This window comes from Nicotiana tomentosiformis, chromosome 12 (assembly GCF_000390325.3).
Source record: "Nicotiana tomentosiformis chromosome 12, ASM39032v3, whole genome shotgun sequence".
Classification (NCBI taxonomy): domain Eukaryota; kingdom Viridiplantae; phylum Streptophyta; class Magnoliopsida; order Solanales; family Solanaceae; genus Nicotiana; species Nicotiana tomentosiformis.
Window position 1 is genome coordinate 119,560,751 of NC_090823.1, and position 19,096 is coordinate 119,579,846.

Below are 19,096 nucleotides of genomic sequence, written 5' to 3' on the forward strand. Positions count from 1 at the left end.
TTTTTTATCAGTTTACGCTTATATTTATTCACTTCAAATTTATTTTTTTGTGTTACTCATGACACATGTATTTTAATGTTACTTATATCATTTTATAGTACCGATTAACATGGGTTACACGTGCAATGCATGTGTCCAGAAACTAGTTATACTAAAAGTAGAAAGCTCCTAAAACTAAACTTGAATTACCAAAATATCCATAAAAATTTAGATGGCCATTTTATCCTTCCTTTGTACTCTACTCCTATAATATTTTTGTACCAAAAAGTAAATTTACCCTTCAATAAATGATAATATGTTTACTAATCTACTATAAATTAGATAAATGAAAATACAATTGTGTAAAAGACATTACAATGAGCAGAGTAAATGATAAAGGTGTAGTGATGCACCATTGCACCCTTTCAACTCCTCCTTAGTAAAGTTGTACCACGATAGTCTTTTCAATTCTTGCAATTATTTTCATCTTCTCTGTTCAAACCACTGTAATACTTTTTTTTTTTTCATAAAGAAACATTCTTCTTTTGAGTTGCTTATATCTGGTTAACATCTCTTGCATACAAAGCTAACTACAGATATCAAATTAGGTACATTCTCTTCTATTACTTCTTGCAAGTGTTTTGCTAATGTCATAGCTTTTTCTTTCCGTCTTTGTCTTTCTAACAATTTCTTTTTATACTACATAGGTGGATTATGTTTTTAAAATTTAATATACGAATTATTAAATTTTGGAAAAATATTTTGTGATACCAACAGACTAAAATGTGGGCTAGGATTTTTGTGACCGAATTGTAAAGAGGAAAGATTAATTAATTGTTACTTCATCATGGGTCCTAACTGGTAAAAATTAAATCATTGTTCCGTATTGTTAAAAATTAATTATAGAGATCGTCGAAACTTGTGTGTTCATTTATATTTTCCTTCCAATTTGTATTTTTGGTTAAAAGGGAAAATCTTTCTTTATCCTGATGAGTTAAAAAAAATATTCTTCTAACAGGTTTTGAAGAATCCAACATAATTAGTTAGTGAGAAACTATGTTAACATTTGACCTTTCATAGTATGATGTGATGGAATATATATATACATAATTAAATTTTCTCTTAACTGTGTTTGGTCATTCTCTTATTGTAATTCAATTTCTCGTAAAAGTCATCAAACTATTTTTTAAATTATATTGGTTATATAATTACTCAAATATATGTGCATTTCAATTCCATTTTTCAATGAGTATTTCATTTACTGAATTATCTTTGTTATGTCCACTTTTTTCTCCTTTGTAGATGCTGAGATTCTTTTTTGTCCTCTATTTTATTATACATTATTTGTTTAATCTTCGAAAGCTAAAACTTCAACACTAACGATGATGAACATAAATCATGTACTGGTGGTAATAAATACATTTATAATATTCGCAAAGTAAAATATTGGCAAATTAATGGATGCAAGGAGTAGCAATTTTCGTTTAGTTATGTGATGATTTTGTGTATACAACTACAAAGAGGTTTGCTCAATATCTACAAATTACGATTCAATCAACTCACTACGAGTATGTAGTTAAATTTCTCTTGCTGAATGAAATCTTCGCCTATTGAATACCTTTTTTTTTTTATTTTGCACCGGGTGTCCGAGTCTCTTTGAGCTCCGACTAATCCCGGGGGTGCACAGGCCCTCGGCAATGAGTTTCCCGCAAGTGCACCACGGTTAATTCAGGTTTTACCCAGTCCGATGGCCCTCAGAAATTGTTTGCACCCAGTGAGTTTCGAACTTGAGACCTTGAAAGGGAGCAAACCCCAAGGCTCAAGTCAATTGCCAGCAGGCCAACCCCTGAAGGTTTATTGAATACCTTTCATCGCCACAAAACGCTCTCTCCCTCCCTACAAATTTTATATTTTCTTGTCGCTATTTGTTCTAGTTCGAGTCATTTCCTAGATTTTAATTGTGATTTTGGTGCTATTAATTATTGCTTACAGTACCCTGGAAGTTCATACTGAAATTTGATCGCTGTTGGAGCTGATTTGAAGTGATTGAGATCAAAATTTTTAGCTAAAAATGTAAAAGAACACAGTTACCCAACAGTATACCGCTACGATATACAATATGTTGTAGACGTATATAGCTATACTACAATAGTATACTGTTATAGTATACAATATACTACAACGGTATACTGTAATAATCGAAGAAAAATACAATTACCTAACAGTATACCGCTACGATATACAATATACTATAGGAGTATATAGCTATACTGCAACAATATATTGTTATAGTATACAATATATTATAACGGTATACTATAATAATATGTAATATACTTTAACAGTATGGTGTAATAGTATACAATATACCATAATAGTATACTTTCACTGCTATTTGTTGAATCATCTAAGTGGTATTGTGCAAAGCTAAAGTCATGATTATAGTAACAGTATACTATTATAGTATACAATATAATATAACAGTATATCGTAATAAATAAGTCATTTTTTAATTTTTCCAACTAGGTCCTTGCAGATATTTTCTTAAATGAATTTTTTGATGAAGTTCCATGAAAATAATATTCATTGTATAAGAAATAGGTGTCAGAAGACATAAAACAGTAATATGCGAAAAAAGGGAATTTAAAAAAAAAAAATTGAATGATATTAGAAAAGGAACACGAAATTAAAAAAAAAAACAAAAGGAAAGAAAAATATAAAAAAATGAAAAGAAACGAGCCAAATTGAGTATACAAGCAGATTATGGTGAATAAAGAAAATAAAGAATAATATGATTCTTGAAAAAAATATATGAATAGAAAAAGAAAATAAATAAATAAATAAATAAAAACAAGAAAAAATAAAAGGAGAAAAGAAAGAAAAGACAAAAAATAAAGCAGAGAAATAAAAAAGAACATGAGAAAAAAAAAAGAAACAATCACCCACAAAAACTACTATGGGTAGGAAAGGTAATTAGTTTGGTGATTAGAAAAACCAATGGGTAATTAGTTTAGTTTTTGTGGGTAAAGCTATAAAACTCCCTACTATCAAACATCCGTGCAGCCAGCTCCAAGGTTATTCTCATATATTTATAACTCAAGCAATTAACCATTTGCATTTATCCAGCCCCAAATATAAGGTCAGAGAAGCCAACAGGAACAAGTAGGATGAAATAACTTCTAATTGACTGATCAGAATATTTGCTGCAAAACTTTGCAATTTGATATTAAAAAATTGATGAATCCAAATGCTTAAAATCTACAGGTAGCTTGGCAACAATGAACGTCCCATCAAAGTTGCTTGACTTCCTTGTAAGTATCCGTATATTGAGCAGGAATCACCTAGTAGCTCAGCTGATCATTGCCACAGGCATGAGAAATAAATCACATATAGAAGCTTCAAATCTTCTCAAATAGTATATGAACCAAAGAAGCCATCGATGTACAACTAACAGAATTTGTTGTTTGCTGCTGAACATCTACTTGATCAAACCACTACACATGACGAATTTCAAATTAGTTATACTGGCAGAACTACACAGCCATCAAGATTCTAAAAGGATTTGATCTGTTCATAATCACGGGCACAGTAATACAACCCCAACAACTGAAGCATCCAACTAAAGTACTAACAATCTTCAAAGAAAATAAAAGGAATAAGGGGAAACGGAGAAGTAAAGAAGAGGTGCCAAAGTATAAGGAAGAGGATTTCAAGTGGCGGAGAATGCACAAGCCTAAGAGATAACAAGAGCAAATCAGAAGCAGCAGAACAACAGAGAGTAGTCCATGTTCTTACTGTTCTGGAGACTCACTGCTATAACATCATAGGCGAAGACACTCACCATAGGAAACACTAATAAAATAGTGAGATATTCCTTCTTTAAGGACTGATATTCCTTTTACAGGTCTGGACAGCCCTCAATTGAGATGAAAAGTTTGGAAAGCAAAAGGTTTTTCTTTGGGTGGGTTGGGGTCCGGGGGGATCAGATCAGATCAGTCGTGAAATGACAAAATTAAGCCTGAAGATAGAATCACCCGGTCATGAACCATCTGGATAGTCATAGGAGTTGATCAACAATGGTGCTTGAAATCAAATTGTACCAGGATCTGAAGGAGGAGGCTAGTTCAACTTGAAATCATGAGCTCTGACAAAATTAATATAAAAGAGACTTCATTTCCTAATCAACCTCCACATGATCATTTGTCTTGAAAGAGGGTAAGCGTTTTTAAAACAATAGATGCTACGAAATAAGAATGAATAACAACCTTTCTGATTACAATTGCCAGGGTAGTAGTGCGACTCTAAGAGTAGCTTTTTATGATACAAAAGAAGACCTAGTTGTGAAAAGCATAATGATGGGGAATACAGCACTTTTAAAAAAAATTGTCCATGCATGCAAATATGTCAAACATCAGAACCACATCATACTTTGCTGCCTTTTTTTTGTGTGTGTGGGGGGGGGGGGGGGGGGGGGGGAGAGTTATATGTTGATTCGCTAATTGCATCTTTAGAAACTAGGAAAGGCAATAAAGAACTTATTCTATAGAAAAGGTTTGAGAACATCGGAGATCCCAAATCTCTTAAATCAAGACGTAATTGGTTTTACCATTAGTTAAGCAGACACAAGATGCTATTTCATTCCCATGATGAATGCATGCAAAATAGTCCGGACTGGCATCAGTTATGCCATCCGCGAACAGACTTCACATATTACTTCTCAAACTACTCTAAATTGAATTGCCAATAATACAGAAGCTAACATCAATTTGACTTCATACAAAAATTTTAATCTTGAACTTACAAATAAATTGCATAAATCATCTCTAATAATTTGCTTTGTCTCAGTTTTGTCCCTAATAATCTGGAAGTCTTAATTCCATCCAAGTGTCTGGAATTTGTGTCAATTTCGTCAAGTCTATTCCTAATGTCTTGATTTCATAATTTAAAATACGTATCTGAAATGCTTTTGGTCACATCACCAGCATTTTCCGATCATATGATTCAAACATGACAAAAAGGCCATGTTAAGAAAACTTTCCATTTTCTCTTATAATCTAGTTGACTTTCTAGAACTCAAGGCCAGTATCAGCCAATTTAGGTCAGAAGAGGACTTGGCCCTTGGTTATGCTTAGAAACGTGATTTGCTTAGCAAAAGCGTGAGGGGCCTTGAACTATAGTTGAACAAAAGAAGGAATTAAGGGTTTAGTTTTTCGCTATATGTTGATTCGCTAATTGCATCTTTAGAAACTAGGAAAGGCAATAAAGAACTTATTCTATACAAAAGGTTTGAGAACATCGGAGATCCCAAATCTCTTAAATCAAGACGTAATTGGTTTTACCATTAGTTAAGCAGATACAAGATGCTATTTCATTCCCATGATGAATGCATGCAAAATAGTCCGGACTGGCATCAGTTATGCCATCCGCGAACAGACTTCACATATTACTTCTCAAACTACTCTAAATTGAATTGCCAATAATACAGAAGCTAACATCAATTTGACTTCATACAAAAATGTTAATCTTGAACTTACAAATAAATTGCATAAATCATCTCTAATAATTTGCTTTGTCTCAGTTTTGTCCCTAATAATCTGGAAGTCTTAATTCCATCCAAGTGTCTGGAATTTGTGTCAATTTCGTCAAGTCTATTCGTAATGTCTTGATTTCATAATTTAAAATACGTATCTGAAATGCTTTTGGTCACATCACCAGCATTTTCCGATCATATGATTCAAACATGACAAAAAGGCCATGTTAAGAAAACTTTCCATTTTCTCTTATAATCTAGTTGACTTTCTAGAACTCAAGGCCAGTATCAGCCAATTTAGGTCAGAAGAGGACTTGGCCCTTGGTTATGCTTAGAAACGTGATTTGCTTAGCAAAAGCGTGAGGGGCCTTGAACTATAGTTGAACAAAAGAAGGAATTGAGGGTTTAGTTTTTCGCTATATGTTGATTCGCTAATTGCATCTTTAGAAACTAGGAAAGGCAATAAAGAACTTATTCTATAGAAAAGGTTTGAGAACATCGGAGATCCCAAATCTCTTAAATCAAGACGTAATTGGTTTTACCATTAGTTAAGCAGATACAAGATGCTATTTCATTCCCATGATGAATGCATGCAAAATAGTCCGGACTGGCATCAGTTATGCCATCCGCGAACAGACTTCACATATTACTTCTCAAACTACTTTAAATTGAATTGCCAATAATACAGAAGCTAACATCAATTTGACTTCATACAAAAATTTTAATCTTGAACTTACAAATAAATTGCATAAATCATCTCTAATAATTTGCTTTGTCTCAGTTTTGTCCCTAATAATCTGGAAGTCTTAATTCCATCCAAGTGTCTGGAATTTGTGTCAATTTCGTCAAGTCTATTCCTAATGTCTTGATTTCATAATTCAAAATACGTATCTGAAATGCTTTTGGTCACATCACCAGCATTTTCCGATCATATGATTCAAACATGACAAAAAGGCCATGTTAAGAAAACTTTCCATTTTCTCTTATAATCTAGTTGACTTTTTTTGTTTTTTTGGGGGGCTGGGGGCGGGGGTGTTTAAATGTAAAAATGGTTCCCAGAAAAACTAAACCCTCAATTCCTTCTTTTGTTCAACTATAGTTCAAGGCCCCTCACGCTTTTGCTAAGCAAATCACGTTTCTAAGCATAACCAAGGGCCATGTCCTCTTCTGACCTAAATTGGCTGATACTGGCCTTGAGTTCTAGAAAGAATCCACCTTAACCTTCTAAAGAGGGGATTATGAAGATATATCAGCACCGAGGGGGAAGTTTAGTTGCTTTGGCACAGGTTTCCTCACAAAAAAAAAAAAGGTTAACCAAATTACAGGAAGAATGAAAATCCTATAAAAAATCTCCCTTTTTACATTGATACAGCGAGGCTGTGTATCGGCTAAGACACTCAAAGATGCACATTTGGGAAAATCGGTAGGAGAATAAGGCTAATGATATTCAAAACATCTTTTTCAAATACTAAGAAGACATAAACTAATTCTGAATGTTAAGGATGAAATTTAAATTTTTGTAATATTAGGGTCTAGGGACACAATCAGAACAAATCCCAAAGACCTGGTACAATTTGAAATATTTTCTAATTTATTACTGTCAGAAAATCTAAAGGATCAATCTTTATTCATAGCGACTTAATTTCCATAATGATAAACCTCTCAGTTGAAAAGGGCCAGCATCCTAGTCAGTTAGCAACAGGAAGTTAACTGGCAAGTGGAAGAAAGACACTTCATGTAGAAATGAGAAACATGATGTTCATGGCTAAGTCAATTTCGAGGTCTCTGTGCAATATTCTGCACTTTTATCCCATTAACTCACATCAGTTTCTTCAGATGCTGACTCCCTCTCCCTGCCTTTCTACTGTCATGTTTTTTGGTGTAATAATTACAAATTTGTAACTGCAACTACTCCTCTAATTTTAGTCACATAACCTTGATCACGGCACATACAAGTACTAACTTGTATCCAGTATATGAATTCAAAAACACTCGAGTTGGAATTCTCATGGTGCCATCTCATTCATAGCTATAACAAGCTGTCGCCAAAGAACCAGATAAAAATGAAATTTTCTAGAAGACCACCAGTATAGTGCAATATATACAAAATCAAATATATAGATACAAATCTTCACATGCTATGGAATGCTGAAGGAAGATAAGGTTATAAATGAACTTCTGGTGACATACAGCATATAGAAAATTAATATTATCTCTGCAGTTTACCTTAAAAGTTCAATCAATGCATGCCACTCAAGTGTAACTTAATGTTCAAGAAATAACAATGAAATATAAAGAAAAAGATAGATGTGGACAAGAATAGACAGAGAACATCTACAGAATGCCAGTTCACATCATAATTTAGAAGCAGCAATAATCACAAATCCTAAGGAAAAAAACGTTAGAACAGCTTAAAGAGACCAAATCAAAGTGATGATACATAGGCCAACACGATAGAGATAGATTATAGCAGAATGATAAAGCTTTTACTCAAATGATGGTAATTCTACAACAGTAAGGAGGCAAATGGAGGGGACAAGGAGCTTACTTGATCGGTATCTTGTAATGGGAATTTCTCGTAATTCACGGTTTATGCACAAATATTCACCTAACAATGCCATCACCGCAAGCCCAGTAACATTCACAATCCACCATGTTATTGAGGAAGGCCAACCGCCATAGACAATGCATATAAAAAGATGGACGATGTACAGTGTTGCAGAAAAATCTAGGCACTTCTTTGCCCTCTCAATCAAATAAAATAAAATGCCAGCTCTGTTAAGGGGCAACAAGAAAAATTGGAAATTTAATTACGTCGGTTAATCAAATTCTCGAGAAATAATATTTTCCCACATGAGACCACCATGCATAAAGGAAAACCACAAAAGGTTCAAACAAGTAGACAACTTTGGAGCATTTTACCTTATTCCAGAAAGGGGAAAAAAGAGTATACAACACTGGAGGAACAAAGCTAAAATATATAACTCGTTCTTCACTCATTGTTTTTGCTTATTTGGTATTGCATTTGCATTTTGATTTCTTTTCTTCCATAGGATAAGGTCCCTCTTCCCTGTTCCACCAATTTATATTGGACAAATAGAACTGCAGAAGATGTAATACACAAAGAGTGCCAGCAGTAATAATACAAAGCCAAAGTTTATTGTAACCTCCCCAGCAAAAATAGAACTCTAAACAAAGAAGAGGCTGAAAGGATCAGTCCTCTAAAATACAGGTAACATGTCTTTAATCCAACACCTGAAACCCCAATTACTCAAAGATATAACCTTTATCTCACCAATTCCAAACGGAATATTTTCACATAAAAAGGGTGAGAGTTCTAGGGTTTTAAGGCAGAAACAGAATTGTGATATGGCAATTAGTAGGCTTTCAATCACTAATGAAGGCATAACCAAAGATGAAAATATCAACAATGATACTTCAAAAGTTATACTCTTCACTAAGTTAATATAACTGAATTAAGTAACAGTCCTATAAGCAATTAAATCAACAAAAAAGGGAATAAACGAACATGAAAGCTTATGAAGGGTGGGAAATGATTTTTTATAGAAGAGGGTCAGTCTTTTGTTATTAGTTAATTTCTTGGTGCACCATGAAGTTGACTAAGTGCTATTTGTAGAGAACTATATCTTTGTGTAGCCTCCCTATTTTTGCATATCGTTTGTACTTTGCAAATTTTACTTGAACAGTATAGAAAGAATTTCTCACCGCCAACAACAATAACTATGCCTCAATCCAAGCTAGTTGGGGTCGGCGGCATGAACCCTCAATATCATAAATACTCTATTTGGGTCCATAATATTTCAACACTCCATATTTAGGGATAACCTAATACTTCCTCGGTCCCAATTTATGAGATACTCTTTCCTTTTTAGTCAGTTCCAAAAAGAATGACACATTTTATATTAGTAACAATTTAACTTTAAGCTTCTTATTTTACCCTCAATGTAATGATTTATAGCCACAACAATTTATATGGCTTTTTTTTTTTTTTATAACCGTGGTGTCCAGGCCAGCTTGCGCGCACCTCGACTAATTCCACGGGATACCTGCCGCCTCCCACCAGCAACAGGTAACTCTATCCACCAAGGCTTGGATAGATGGGAAGAAATCACCTAATATTTGCCTCCGCTGGGATTTGAACCCGAGACCTCATGGTTCTCACCCACTTCATTGACCACTAGGCCACACGCCTGGGTGCTTATATGGCTTGTTTAGACTACAAGTTTTAAAAGTCTTTATTCCTTAAACACCCTTCTCAGTCAAAAATCAGCACATAAATTGGGACTGAGGAAGTACTAGAGATCTCTATAAACTCTAGTAGTTATATCTCTAAGAGTCTTCTAGTTGGTATTAACTATACAGATTTTCAACTTCCATTTTCTTCACAAGTTTTCAACTTCCATTGTTTTCTATCTTTTGGTATTATCTGCGTTGATGAAATTTTCTCACCACATTATAAAATTAGTACCTTAATAGAAAAGGGAATAGACGAACAAAATTTAAAAAGATTTTTAACAATAACACAATTTATCAATATGACTAGGTACAATGTCACAAAACTCCAAACCACAAAGCTGCTGACAATGGATTGCAACAGATCATGTGTGAAGACAAAAAGGGCAGCCCGGCACTAAGCTCCCGCTATGCGCCGGGTCCGGGGAAGGGCCGGACCACAAGGGTTTATTGTACGCAACCTTATCCTGCATTTATGCAAGAGGATGTTTTCACGGCTCGAACCCGTGACCTATTGGTTACATGGCAGCAACTTTACCAGTTACGCCAAGGCTCCCCTTCTTATATGCGAAGACAGAAAAGAAAAAAATGAAATCTCACCCTGCAAGTGAACTGAGAAGAAAGGAAGCAATGACGCACCATCCAGTTACAGTTGAAGCAGTTACAGCGGCGTAATCAAAGAAATAGACAAGACTCATTCGAGAAACACGAGTCCCAACAAGAATTGCCAAGAATATCCCTAGTGTCAAATAGTATAGGGATTGAAGACACACAATTTGGGCAACAATTAGCCACGGATCCCACACCACCGCACCATAGAACATGACTGTTGATGAATTCTTCCCCACAAAAACACAACCAACAACTTTCCAATTCCCCCAAAATTCACAAAAGTACTCTTTGATCTGAATCAAAATTCAACCTCAAAAAACACCAAAATACAATCTTTGATTGCTCTTGTTGAGTTCATCCACACAAACAAACAACAAATTTATTCCCTTAAAACCTACCAAAATACTTATTAATTTAAATCAAAATTCAACCTAAAAAACACGCAAAAATACAATCTTTGATGACTGCTGCTGAGTTCTTCCACATAAACAAACAACAAATTTTCCCAATTCCCTCAAAATGTCTTATTAATCTGAATCAAATTCAACCTCAAAAACACAAAAGAAAAAGTATAATTTTTGATGACTGTTGCTGAGTTCTTCTCTCACAAACAAACACTAAACACTTTGGTCTGAATCAAAATTGAACCTAAAACAAATACACCAAAAGTTACAATCTCTGATCTGACTCAAAATTCAAAGCTAATAGTGAAGCATGAATTGCAATAAAGCATACGTTATTATTACGTGAATAAGGAAAGGAGATACGAAACCTTAATTTCGCCTGTAAGAAGAAAAAGCGTCAAAATATAGGTTAAAAATCTGAGCATCTCAGCCACGTGAGAAGAGAATTCGACTGAGATTCAGTGAATATAATTTTATTTTAAAATTACCTAAATATTATTAAATCATTATGAGTTATGGAATAAAAAATTAAACAAATTTTAACTCCTGAAAACCATACCTTTTGATATGTAAAGGAAAAAATCATACACCAAAGAAGTCCTCCAAATTGCCAACAAATCATACAATATTAGAAAAAAAAGAATAAAAACTAAGTAATATAACTTGAAATTTGAAGAAATTATTATCAATATGAATTCTAAAGAGAAAGCAACCGTAGAGGTGGGAACTGAAGAGAAATCTTCTGATTCATCAATTGGTGTAGTTTTGAATTGTTTACCCGAAAAACGGATAGAGTTAATTTGTACGTATTTATTAGGGGTCGTTTGGTAACCGGTTAGATAAGAGTTATCCATGTATTAAAACTAGGATAACTTTATACATTGTTTGGTTAAAAGAAGGGGGAAAAATAATCTTCACATAGAAGCTAGCATAATTTATACAATGTTTGGTTGTTTTTTTCTTTCTTCCACATAAAATGTAGCATTGCTAATACAATGTTTGGTTCATATTTTTCTTTTCCGCATAACTAATACATGCATAAGTTATGAGGGAATCTATGTATTAATTATGCAGGGTAGAAGGTGGAATAACGTATACATGTATTAGTAATACTTGTATTAAAATACAAAATGACAAGAATACCCTTTATTCAAACTTGTATTTTTTTGTTTAAAAATATACATTTAAACTATACTAACAATTTTAATAAAAATAAAGTAAGCTAATAATAAATAACACTCACATTACATTTATATTACTAATCCTTATATAACTCATGCATAACTAATCCCAACATAACTCAACCTTGCATAACTTTTCTCTGCATAACTAATACATGCATAATTAATCCATGCATTACTTATTCATGCATAATTAATACATACATAACTGATACCTGCATAACTAATACATGTATAACTAATACCTGCACAACTCTAACCGGCAACCAAACGACCCCTAAGGGTATGTGGTATAATTTGACATAAATCGTAAGAGTAAAAATGAAAATATCGAATATTGATGGCAGAGAATAAAAAATAAGCAAAGTTGGAAAGAAGATGATTTATGGATTAATCAAGATGAATCAATCTATGTAGCTAAAAAAGGATAACTCTTCAATATCAGAGTGTATGATCTCTCAGTTACAATGTATGTAGAAACTTGGTCCTTACAGAAATAATAACCATCCACTTTATAGTGAAGGGATCCTACTTCAGATATAATTAAAAATACATAGTGGAAGACCCATGATAAATCAGCTTTTTCATAATTCCTGCCAGGATTCTCTCCTTTAGTGCGGTTGCAACGGCTCTTGTCTATGAGCTCGATATTGACTCGAGCTAGATATCGACTCGAGCTCTCGATCTTGACTCGAGCTCGTTTCTGATTCGGAGCCTTGAATTGATTCGGGGATAATGTTGGTCTCTGCCTCATAAGCTCGATAACTTCTTCATAGTTCGATTTGGATTCGAGCTCGATAATGATATCGAGCCTGACATTGATCGTTCCCTAGGGCTCGAAGCTAGATGACCTGACTTCGAACCTCAACCTGATCTTCGATCCAATGCATTACCATTTCGACCAGTTCGTACGAAGCACTAACCAGTTTTGACCGTATACAGATAGTCCCCTCATTTCTTGGGAAGGATGCAGCGAGAAACGACATAATTTTTCACGGTACAATTACATATATACTGACATTTGCATCGAGCCCGATCATGACGTGCGTGATAGCTGTCCCGTCGGTTCAGTTTACCGAGGCATTTAATGCATGTCAGACGATGGTCGGCCATTATTGAAATTGAACCGCCATTGCTTTACCTATAAATAACCCATTTTTTCACTTTTAACCACTTTTACATCTCCAAACTCTAAATTTTCTAACTTCTTTCTCGCACCTTCTGAATTCATCTGTAAGTGTGTAAAATTTTCCTTCCACATTTTCTACTGCAAAATCTCTCTTCAAAAACATCATATCTTTGTTATCTCCTTCTTTAAATCCAGAGATGGTGAAAACGTCAAAAAACGTCCCCCAAAAAGAAAAAGATTCTTCTTCCCAACCTGTCGCCAATAAAACACCAGTGGATCCACGGCCTGAGGAGTGCGTTCCTGTGGCGTGTGTTCTTACCTCCGATTTTAAGGTCGATAAAGGCTCATCGATTTCGGGCCGATGTGAGCCAGTATCGAGGTATATGTGTTCCATAACCGGGGGGTATCTCGAACAGATAAGAAAAAAATGTAACTGGGAGAACAAAGAAGTGGTAGTCCCGTCTCCCGAAGAGGATATTACTACTCATGTGAAAGGGTTTTTAAGTATGTACACTTACCATTTCACGTTAGGCCCCCTCAACCTTGTTATCATTGATTTTTGCCGTAAATACCAAATAACCTTAGGCCAAATCCATCCTTCTTTTTGGCGGATCATTATTCTGATCCGTTTCTTTGTGAACAAAATCGAGGGGATGCCTTTCATCCTCGACCACCTCATTAGATTGTACTGCCTCTGCCTCTTTCGAGATGGGTTAATAAAACTACAGTGCCGGGTTAATAAAACTACAGTGTCGGGCTACCAAGGTTCTGTTCTTAAGCATAGATGAGGACAAGGATCGAGGCTGGATGGGAAGGTTCGTTCGAGTGAAGACGTCGGACCTAATACCGGCCGAGAAGATGCCATTTTCCGAAGAATGGAACATGAAGTGTAAGTGTAACTCTGTTGTTATCTCCCATTGTTTTGCCCATTCGTTTCCTTTCTTACTGATATCCCCTTTATGGTGCAGTGGTTCTTTGGATTCCCGGTGCGGTTCCCGACCTCAAGGACTGGGTACGGGCCCTGGCTTCGACTTCTACGTACGCCGAGCGCTCATGGCGTGATTTGTCAAAGGGCCGATGGGAGGCCAAAAATTACGGTAATCTCCTTTCTTGCACCATTGATAGTTCGAACTATTTTCCGTACACTCAAATCAATTTTCTTGCGTGTAGGTCTGGGAAAGGATGCGGTTTTGAGACCCCTGTCTGGCGAGGAGGAAACTTCAGCCCCGGTTTCTAAACCGGCGAAGGACAAAAAGAAAAAAGGGCCTCTACTTCCGAAAACCCAAAACTGAAGGCTCATAAGTCGAGGAAGAATACCATCCCTTTAATATTAGAATTAGTTTGGCGTCTGAGGGATTAAGACGAGGAAGAAAAAAAAGACGACGGGTCCGTACTGGTGGCCCGAGTGAAGAAAACCATTGATGCCCCACAGGCAGCTGGAACGATGGTGGTTTACAAGGCTCCGCCTCGAACTGAGGGTATATCGGAGAAAGATTCGAAAAAAGTCCCCGAGCCGTTGGAGATCGAGGATATCTCCCATAGAAGTCAACGGATGGTGGATATGTTTGAAGGGACCGTCCCTAAATCTCTTCGAACCGAAGAGAATGCCCCAAGCAACTCACTTGGAGCAATAGTAATCGAAGACTTGCCCATTTTTCCTACTTTTTTCGAAGGGGCGATTCGGGAAACCCAATCTTTGGGGGCCCTCGAGGTAGATGGATCTCATGAGGGAGAGGACCCTTTTCGTGATTTGTTTACTGGTGTTGAGGACGTTGTCGGCACTAGTGATGCATCAGATCTTTTCCTCGGAGTGCAGCAAGCTTTGAATCGGGTAAGCCTTAACTTACTTCGTTGGTATTGCCTTTATGATTGTTTTTCTTTTCTAACTTCATTTCTTATTTCTTTGCAGGCCGCAGCAGTTCATCGAGAAGCATGTTCTCGATCTCGAACCGAGTTGTGTCGATATGAGGCCGACCTTCAACGGGTCACGGAGGAGAGAAAAGTCCTTAAACTCCTCTCAGGGCAAAGGGGAGAGGAAATCAAAGACCTCCGAGCTGATTTGGTCAAGGCTCACCAAGATCAGACCGATCTGTCTGGGCAGGTAATGATACTATTAAAAGCCTATGGGTTCGATACCGGAACGGTGGCTAATTTTTCGGTCTCACAACTGCAGCAGAAATTTGAGATGATCGGGAAACTCCGAGAGGAGGTCGATGTGATAAAAGTGGAGTCCTTGAAATGGAAAGAAGGTATGGGTCGCTTTGCTGTAGAGAAAGAGGCTGCTCGAGCCCGATTATCATCGGCCGAAAACCAACTTCAAAGTATGAAGGAGAAAAGCTCGGTTCAAGCAAGAAGAATAGAGGAGCTCGAAGCTCGGTTAGCCTCTGAACTTGCCAAGGCCGAATCTGACGCAGAATAGGCAAAGGCCGATGCGGATGCATTCGTGGCCGTCTATCGGGCCGATGCGGATGCATTCGTGGCTGTCTATCGGGCCAATGCTAAAGCTTCTTAGGTACAAGCAAGAGAGGCAGCTGAGACCGCCAACACTCGAGCACATTGGGTTGTTGAACTTGCTAAGTGTCGATATCGAAGAGAGACCCTAGAGGAGATCCATGCTCGAGGTTTCGATCTCACTGAAGAGATAAAGAGGACTAAAGAGCTCGAAGCCGATGCTGAAGCCTTGGCTTCCAATGATGATGATGATGATGATGACGATGATGGGAGCAAGAGTAGGGAGGAGCCCGATGGAGAAGAGGCCGCCCTCAGAGATAACCAAGAAACTTAGCCATTAGTTTCCATTTCGGACATTGTAAACAATCCTGTATGTATATATATATATATAAATATATTTTCTTTTCCCGACTTGCCTCTATTTTATTTTCTGCCTTGTGAAGATTTTGTTTCATTCATGCCTTATGAAGGTTTTCATAAGGCTTTAGGCAATTTGATCGAATTTGGACCTTGTAGCCTTTATAATCGAGTGAGTGCTTGCTCAAACTTGAAATAAGGTAGCATATAGGCTTAGTAGTCGGGTGAGTAATTGCTTGAACTCGAAATGATGTAGCCTGTAAGCTTATTGGTCGAGTGAGTGATTGCTCGAACTCGAAATGATATAGCTCGTAGGCTTATTAGTCGAGTGAGTGATTCGAACTCGAAGTAATGTAGCTCGTAGGCTTAATTATCGAGTGAGTGCTTGCTCGAACTCGAAATAAGAGTAGCCCGTTGGCTTAGTAGTCGAGTGAGTGATTGCTCGAACTCGAAATAAAAGTAGCACGTAGGTTTAGTAGTCGAGTGAGTGATTCGAACTCGAATTAATATAGCCTGTAGGCTTTAATGGTCGAGTGAGTGCTTGCTCGAACTCGAAATAAGAGTATCTCGTAGGCTTAGTACTTGAGTGAGTGATTCGAACTTGAAGTAATATAGCCCGTAGGCCTTAATGGTCGAGTGCTTGCTTGCTTGAACTCGAAATAAAAGTAGCCCGTAGGCTTAGTAGTCGAGTAAGTGATTCGAACTCGATGTAATGTAGCCCGTAGGCTTTAATGGTCGAGTGAGTCCTTGCTCGAACTCGAAATAAGAGTATCCCGTAGGCTTAGTAGTCCAGTGAGTGATTCGAACTCAAAGTAATGTAGCCCGTAGGCTTAGTAGTCGAGTGAGTGATTCGACCCGAAGTAATGTAGCTCGTAGGCTTTAATAGTTGAGTAAGTGCTTGCTCGAACTCAAAATAAGAGTAGGCAGTAGGCTTAGTAATCGAGTGAGTGATTAGAACTCGAAGTAATGTAGCCCGTAGGCTTTAATGGTCGAGTGAGTGCTTGCTCGAACTCAAAATAAGAGTAGCCCGTAGGCTTAGTAGTTGAATGAGTGATTCAAACTCGAAGTAATATAGCCTGTTGGCCTTAATAGTCGAGTGAGTTCTTGCTCGAACTCGAAATAAGAGTAGCCCGTAGGGCTTAGTAGTCGAGTGAGTGATTCGAACTCGAAGTAATGTAGCCCGTAGGCCTTAATGGTCGAGTGAGTGATTCGAACTCGAAGTAATGTAGCCCTAGGCTTTAATGGTCGAATGAGTGCTTGCTCAAACTCGAAATAAGAGTATCCCGTAGGCTTAGTAGTCGAGTGAGTGATTCGAACTCGAAGTAATATAGCCTGTAGGCCTTAATGGTCGAGTGAGTGCTTGCTCGAACTTGAAATAAGAGTAGCCCGTAGGCTTAGTAGTCGAGTGAGTGATTCGAACTCGAAGTAATATAGCCTGTAGGCTTTAATGGCCGAGTGAGTGCTTGCTCGAACTCGAAATAAGAGTAGCCCGTAGGCTTAGTAGTCAAGTGAGTGATTCAAACTCGAAGTAATGTAGCCCGTAGGCTTTAATGGTCGAGTGAGTACTTGCTCGAACTCGAAATAAGAATAGCCCGTAGGCTTAGTAGTCGAGTGAGTGATTTGAACTCGAAGTAATGTAGCCCGTAGGCCTTAATGGTCGAGTGAGTGATTCAAAATTGAAGTAATGTAGCCTGTAGGTTTTAATGTTCGAGTGAGTACTTGCTCGAACTCGAAATAAGAGTAGCTTGTACGCTTAGTAGTCGAGTGAGTGATTGCTCGAACTCGAGATAGGGTAGCCCTTGGGCTTCATAGATAGTCCCCGGGTGAGAATGGTTGTTTGAATTTAAGTGATTTATGGGGTAATGGTCGGCCCTTAAGCTTGTTTGCATAATAGATCTCAAAATAGAGGAACTTTTCTAAGATATCGGTAAAGAAGAATTTTTTCTTTGTAAGTCATTATACATGTGTTCATGTTTTGTGGCCAACTACATGGGCATGGCTCGTTTGACCATTTGGCCCTTACAACTTTTTCTGTCAAGACCCTGTTGCCATGAAATAACGAAGTAACTTCCTTTTCACTATACTTGATAATCGACGTTGATATGTTCAATGACAATGGTATGCCCCCCAGTATTCGAGGTTGATTGTAAGGAAGCCTCAGATACTGTTGAATTGTTCCAAGTTAGCACGATCAATGGTTGCCTCATTAAAAAACCTTGTCAAAAAACCCATTTGGGACAAAACCGGTCTAAGGAAAAAAGAGTGCGACGCGTGCTTTCAGACCTAAGGCTTCGTGTTAAATAATCCATCTTTGTTCCTGATCGAATTCATTAATCCTCGTCTTTGGTCGAATACCTGCAAAGGTTAGTTTCTAAATATAAGTGAACATGGGAGTCGTACCTTAGCAGTAGTATCGTTTTAGCCATTTATCACACCGACTTTTAGGATTTCCATTATACGGCCGGCATCGGTCTTTGATCGACCTCTGTTCTCGATTGGTAGCCCTTTTAATAATGGACCCATAACCCAACTGGTCGTCTTCGACTCTTATTTTTAATTGATATCAATTATGCACATCGGCCCAAGTAATAGATGGGTACTCGATCAGGTTATGCTTCAGCCGCCGTGAAGCCATCGAGCTTTGTTCGTTTAGACCTTGAGTGAAATCTTGAACAGTTCAATCGTTTGCGACTGGTGGTATATCCATTCGTTCTATTTGGAAACGAGATACGAATTTTCTTAGCATCTCGTTATCCTTTTGTCTTACCTTGAATAGGTCTGACTTCCTGGTCTCGACCTTTATGGCCCCAGCATGTGCTTTAACAAAAGAATCTGCAAGCAAAGCAAAAGAAACGATAGAGTTAGATGGTAAATTATGGTACCATATCATTGCTTCCTTTGACAGGGTTTCACCGAATTTTTTCAATAATACAGATTCGATCTCATCGTCCTCCAGATCGTTCCCTTTGATGGCACATGTGTAAGAGGTGACATGTTTGTTGGGATCGATCGTTCCATTATATTTAGGAATCTCGGGCATGCAAAACTTCTTCGGGATCGGTTTAGGAGCCGCGCTTGGGGGGAAAGGCTTTTGTACGAATATTTTGGAATCTAAGCCCTTCAATATCGGTGGTGCCCCCGGAATCTGATCAACCCTGGAGTTATACATTTTTACTTTTTTGTCGTTTGCTTCGATCCT

At 37.2% G+C, this 19,096-nt stretch overlaps 1 protein-coding gene across 2 annotated transcripts; it reads right to left on the reverse strand.

Annotated features, from left to right (window-relative positions):
* Nucleotides 1-3,041: 3,041 nt before the first annotated feature.
* On the reverse strand, nucleotides 3,042-11,141 carry LOC104094351 (uncharacterized). Of its 2 annotated transcripts, none has more exons than XM_070190950.1 (3): nucleotides 10,364-11,141; nucleotides 8,058-8,284; nucleotides 3,042-3,473 (listed from the first exon to the last, which is right to left on the reverse strand). In XM_070190950.1, the coding sequence occupies exons 1-3, from the start codon at nucleotides 10,585-10,587 to the stop codon at nucleotides 3,466-3,468; spliced, it is 459 nt and encodes a 152-aa protein (XP_070047051.1). In that variant the 5' UTR covers nucleotides 10,588-11,141; the 3' UTR covers nucleotides 3,042-3,465. The 2 variants fall into 2 exon arrangements, with proteins under 2 accessions (XP_070047051.1, XP_070047050.1); XM_070190949.1 differs by lacking the exon at nucleotides 3,042-3,473 and adding an exon at nucleotides 3,480-4,123.
* Nucleotides 11,142-19,096: the final 7,955 nt, after the last annotated feature.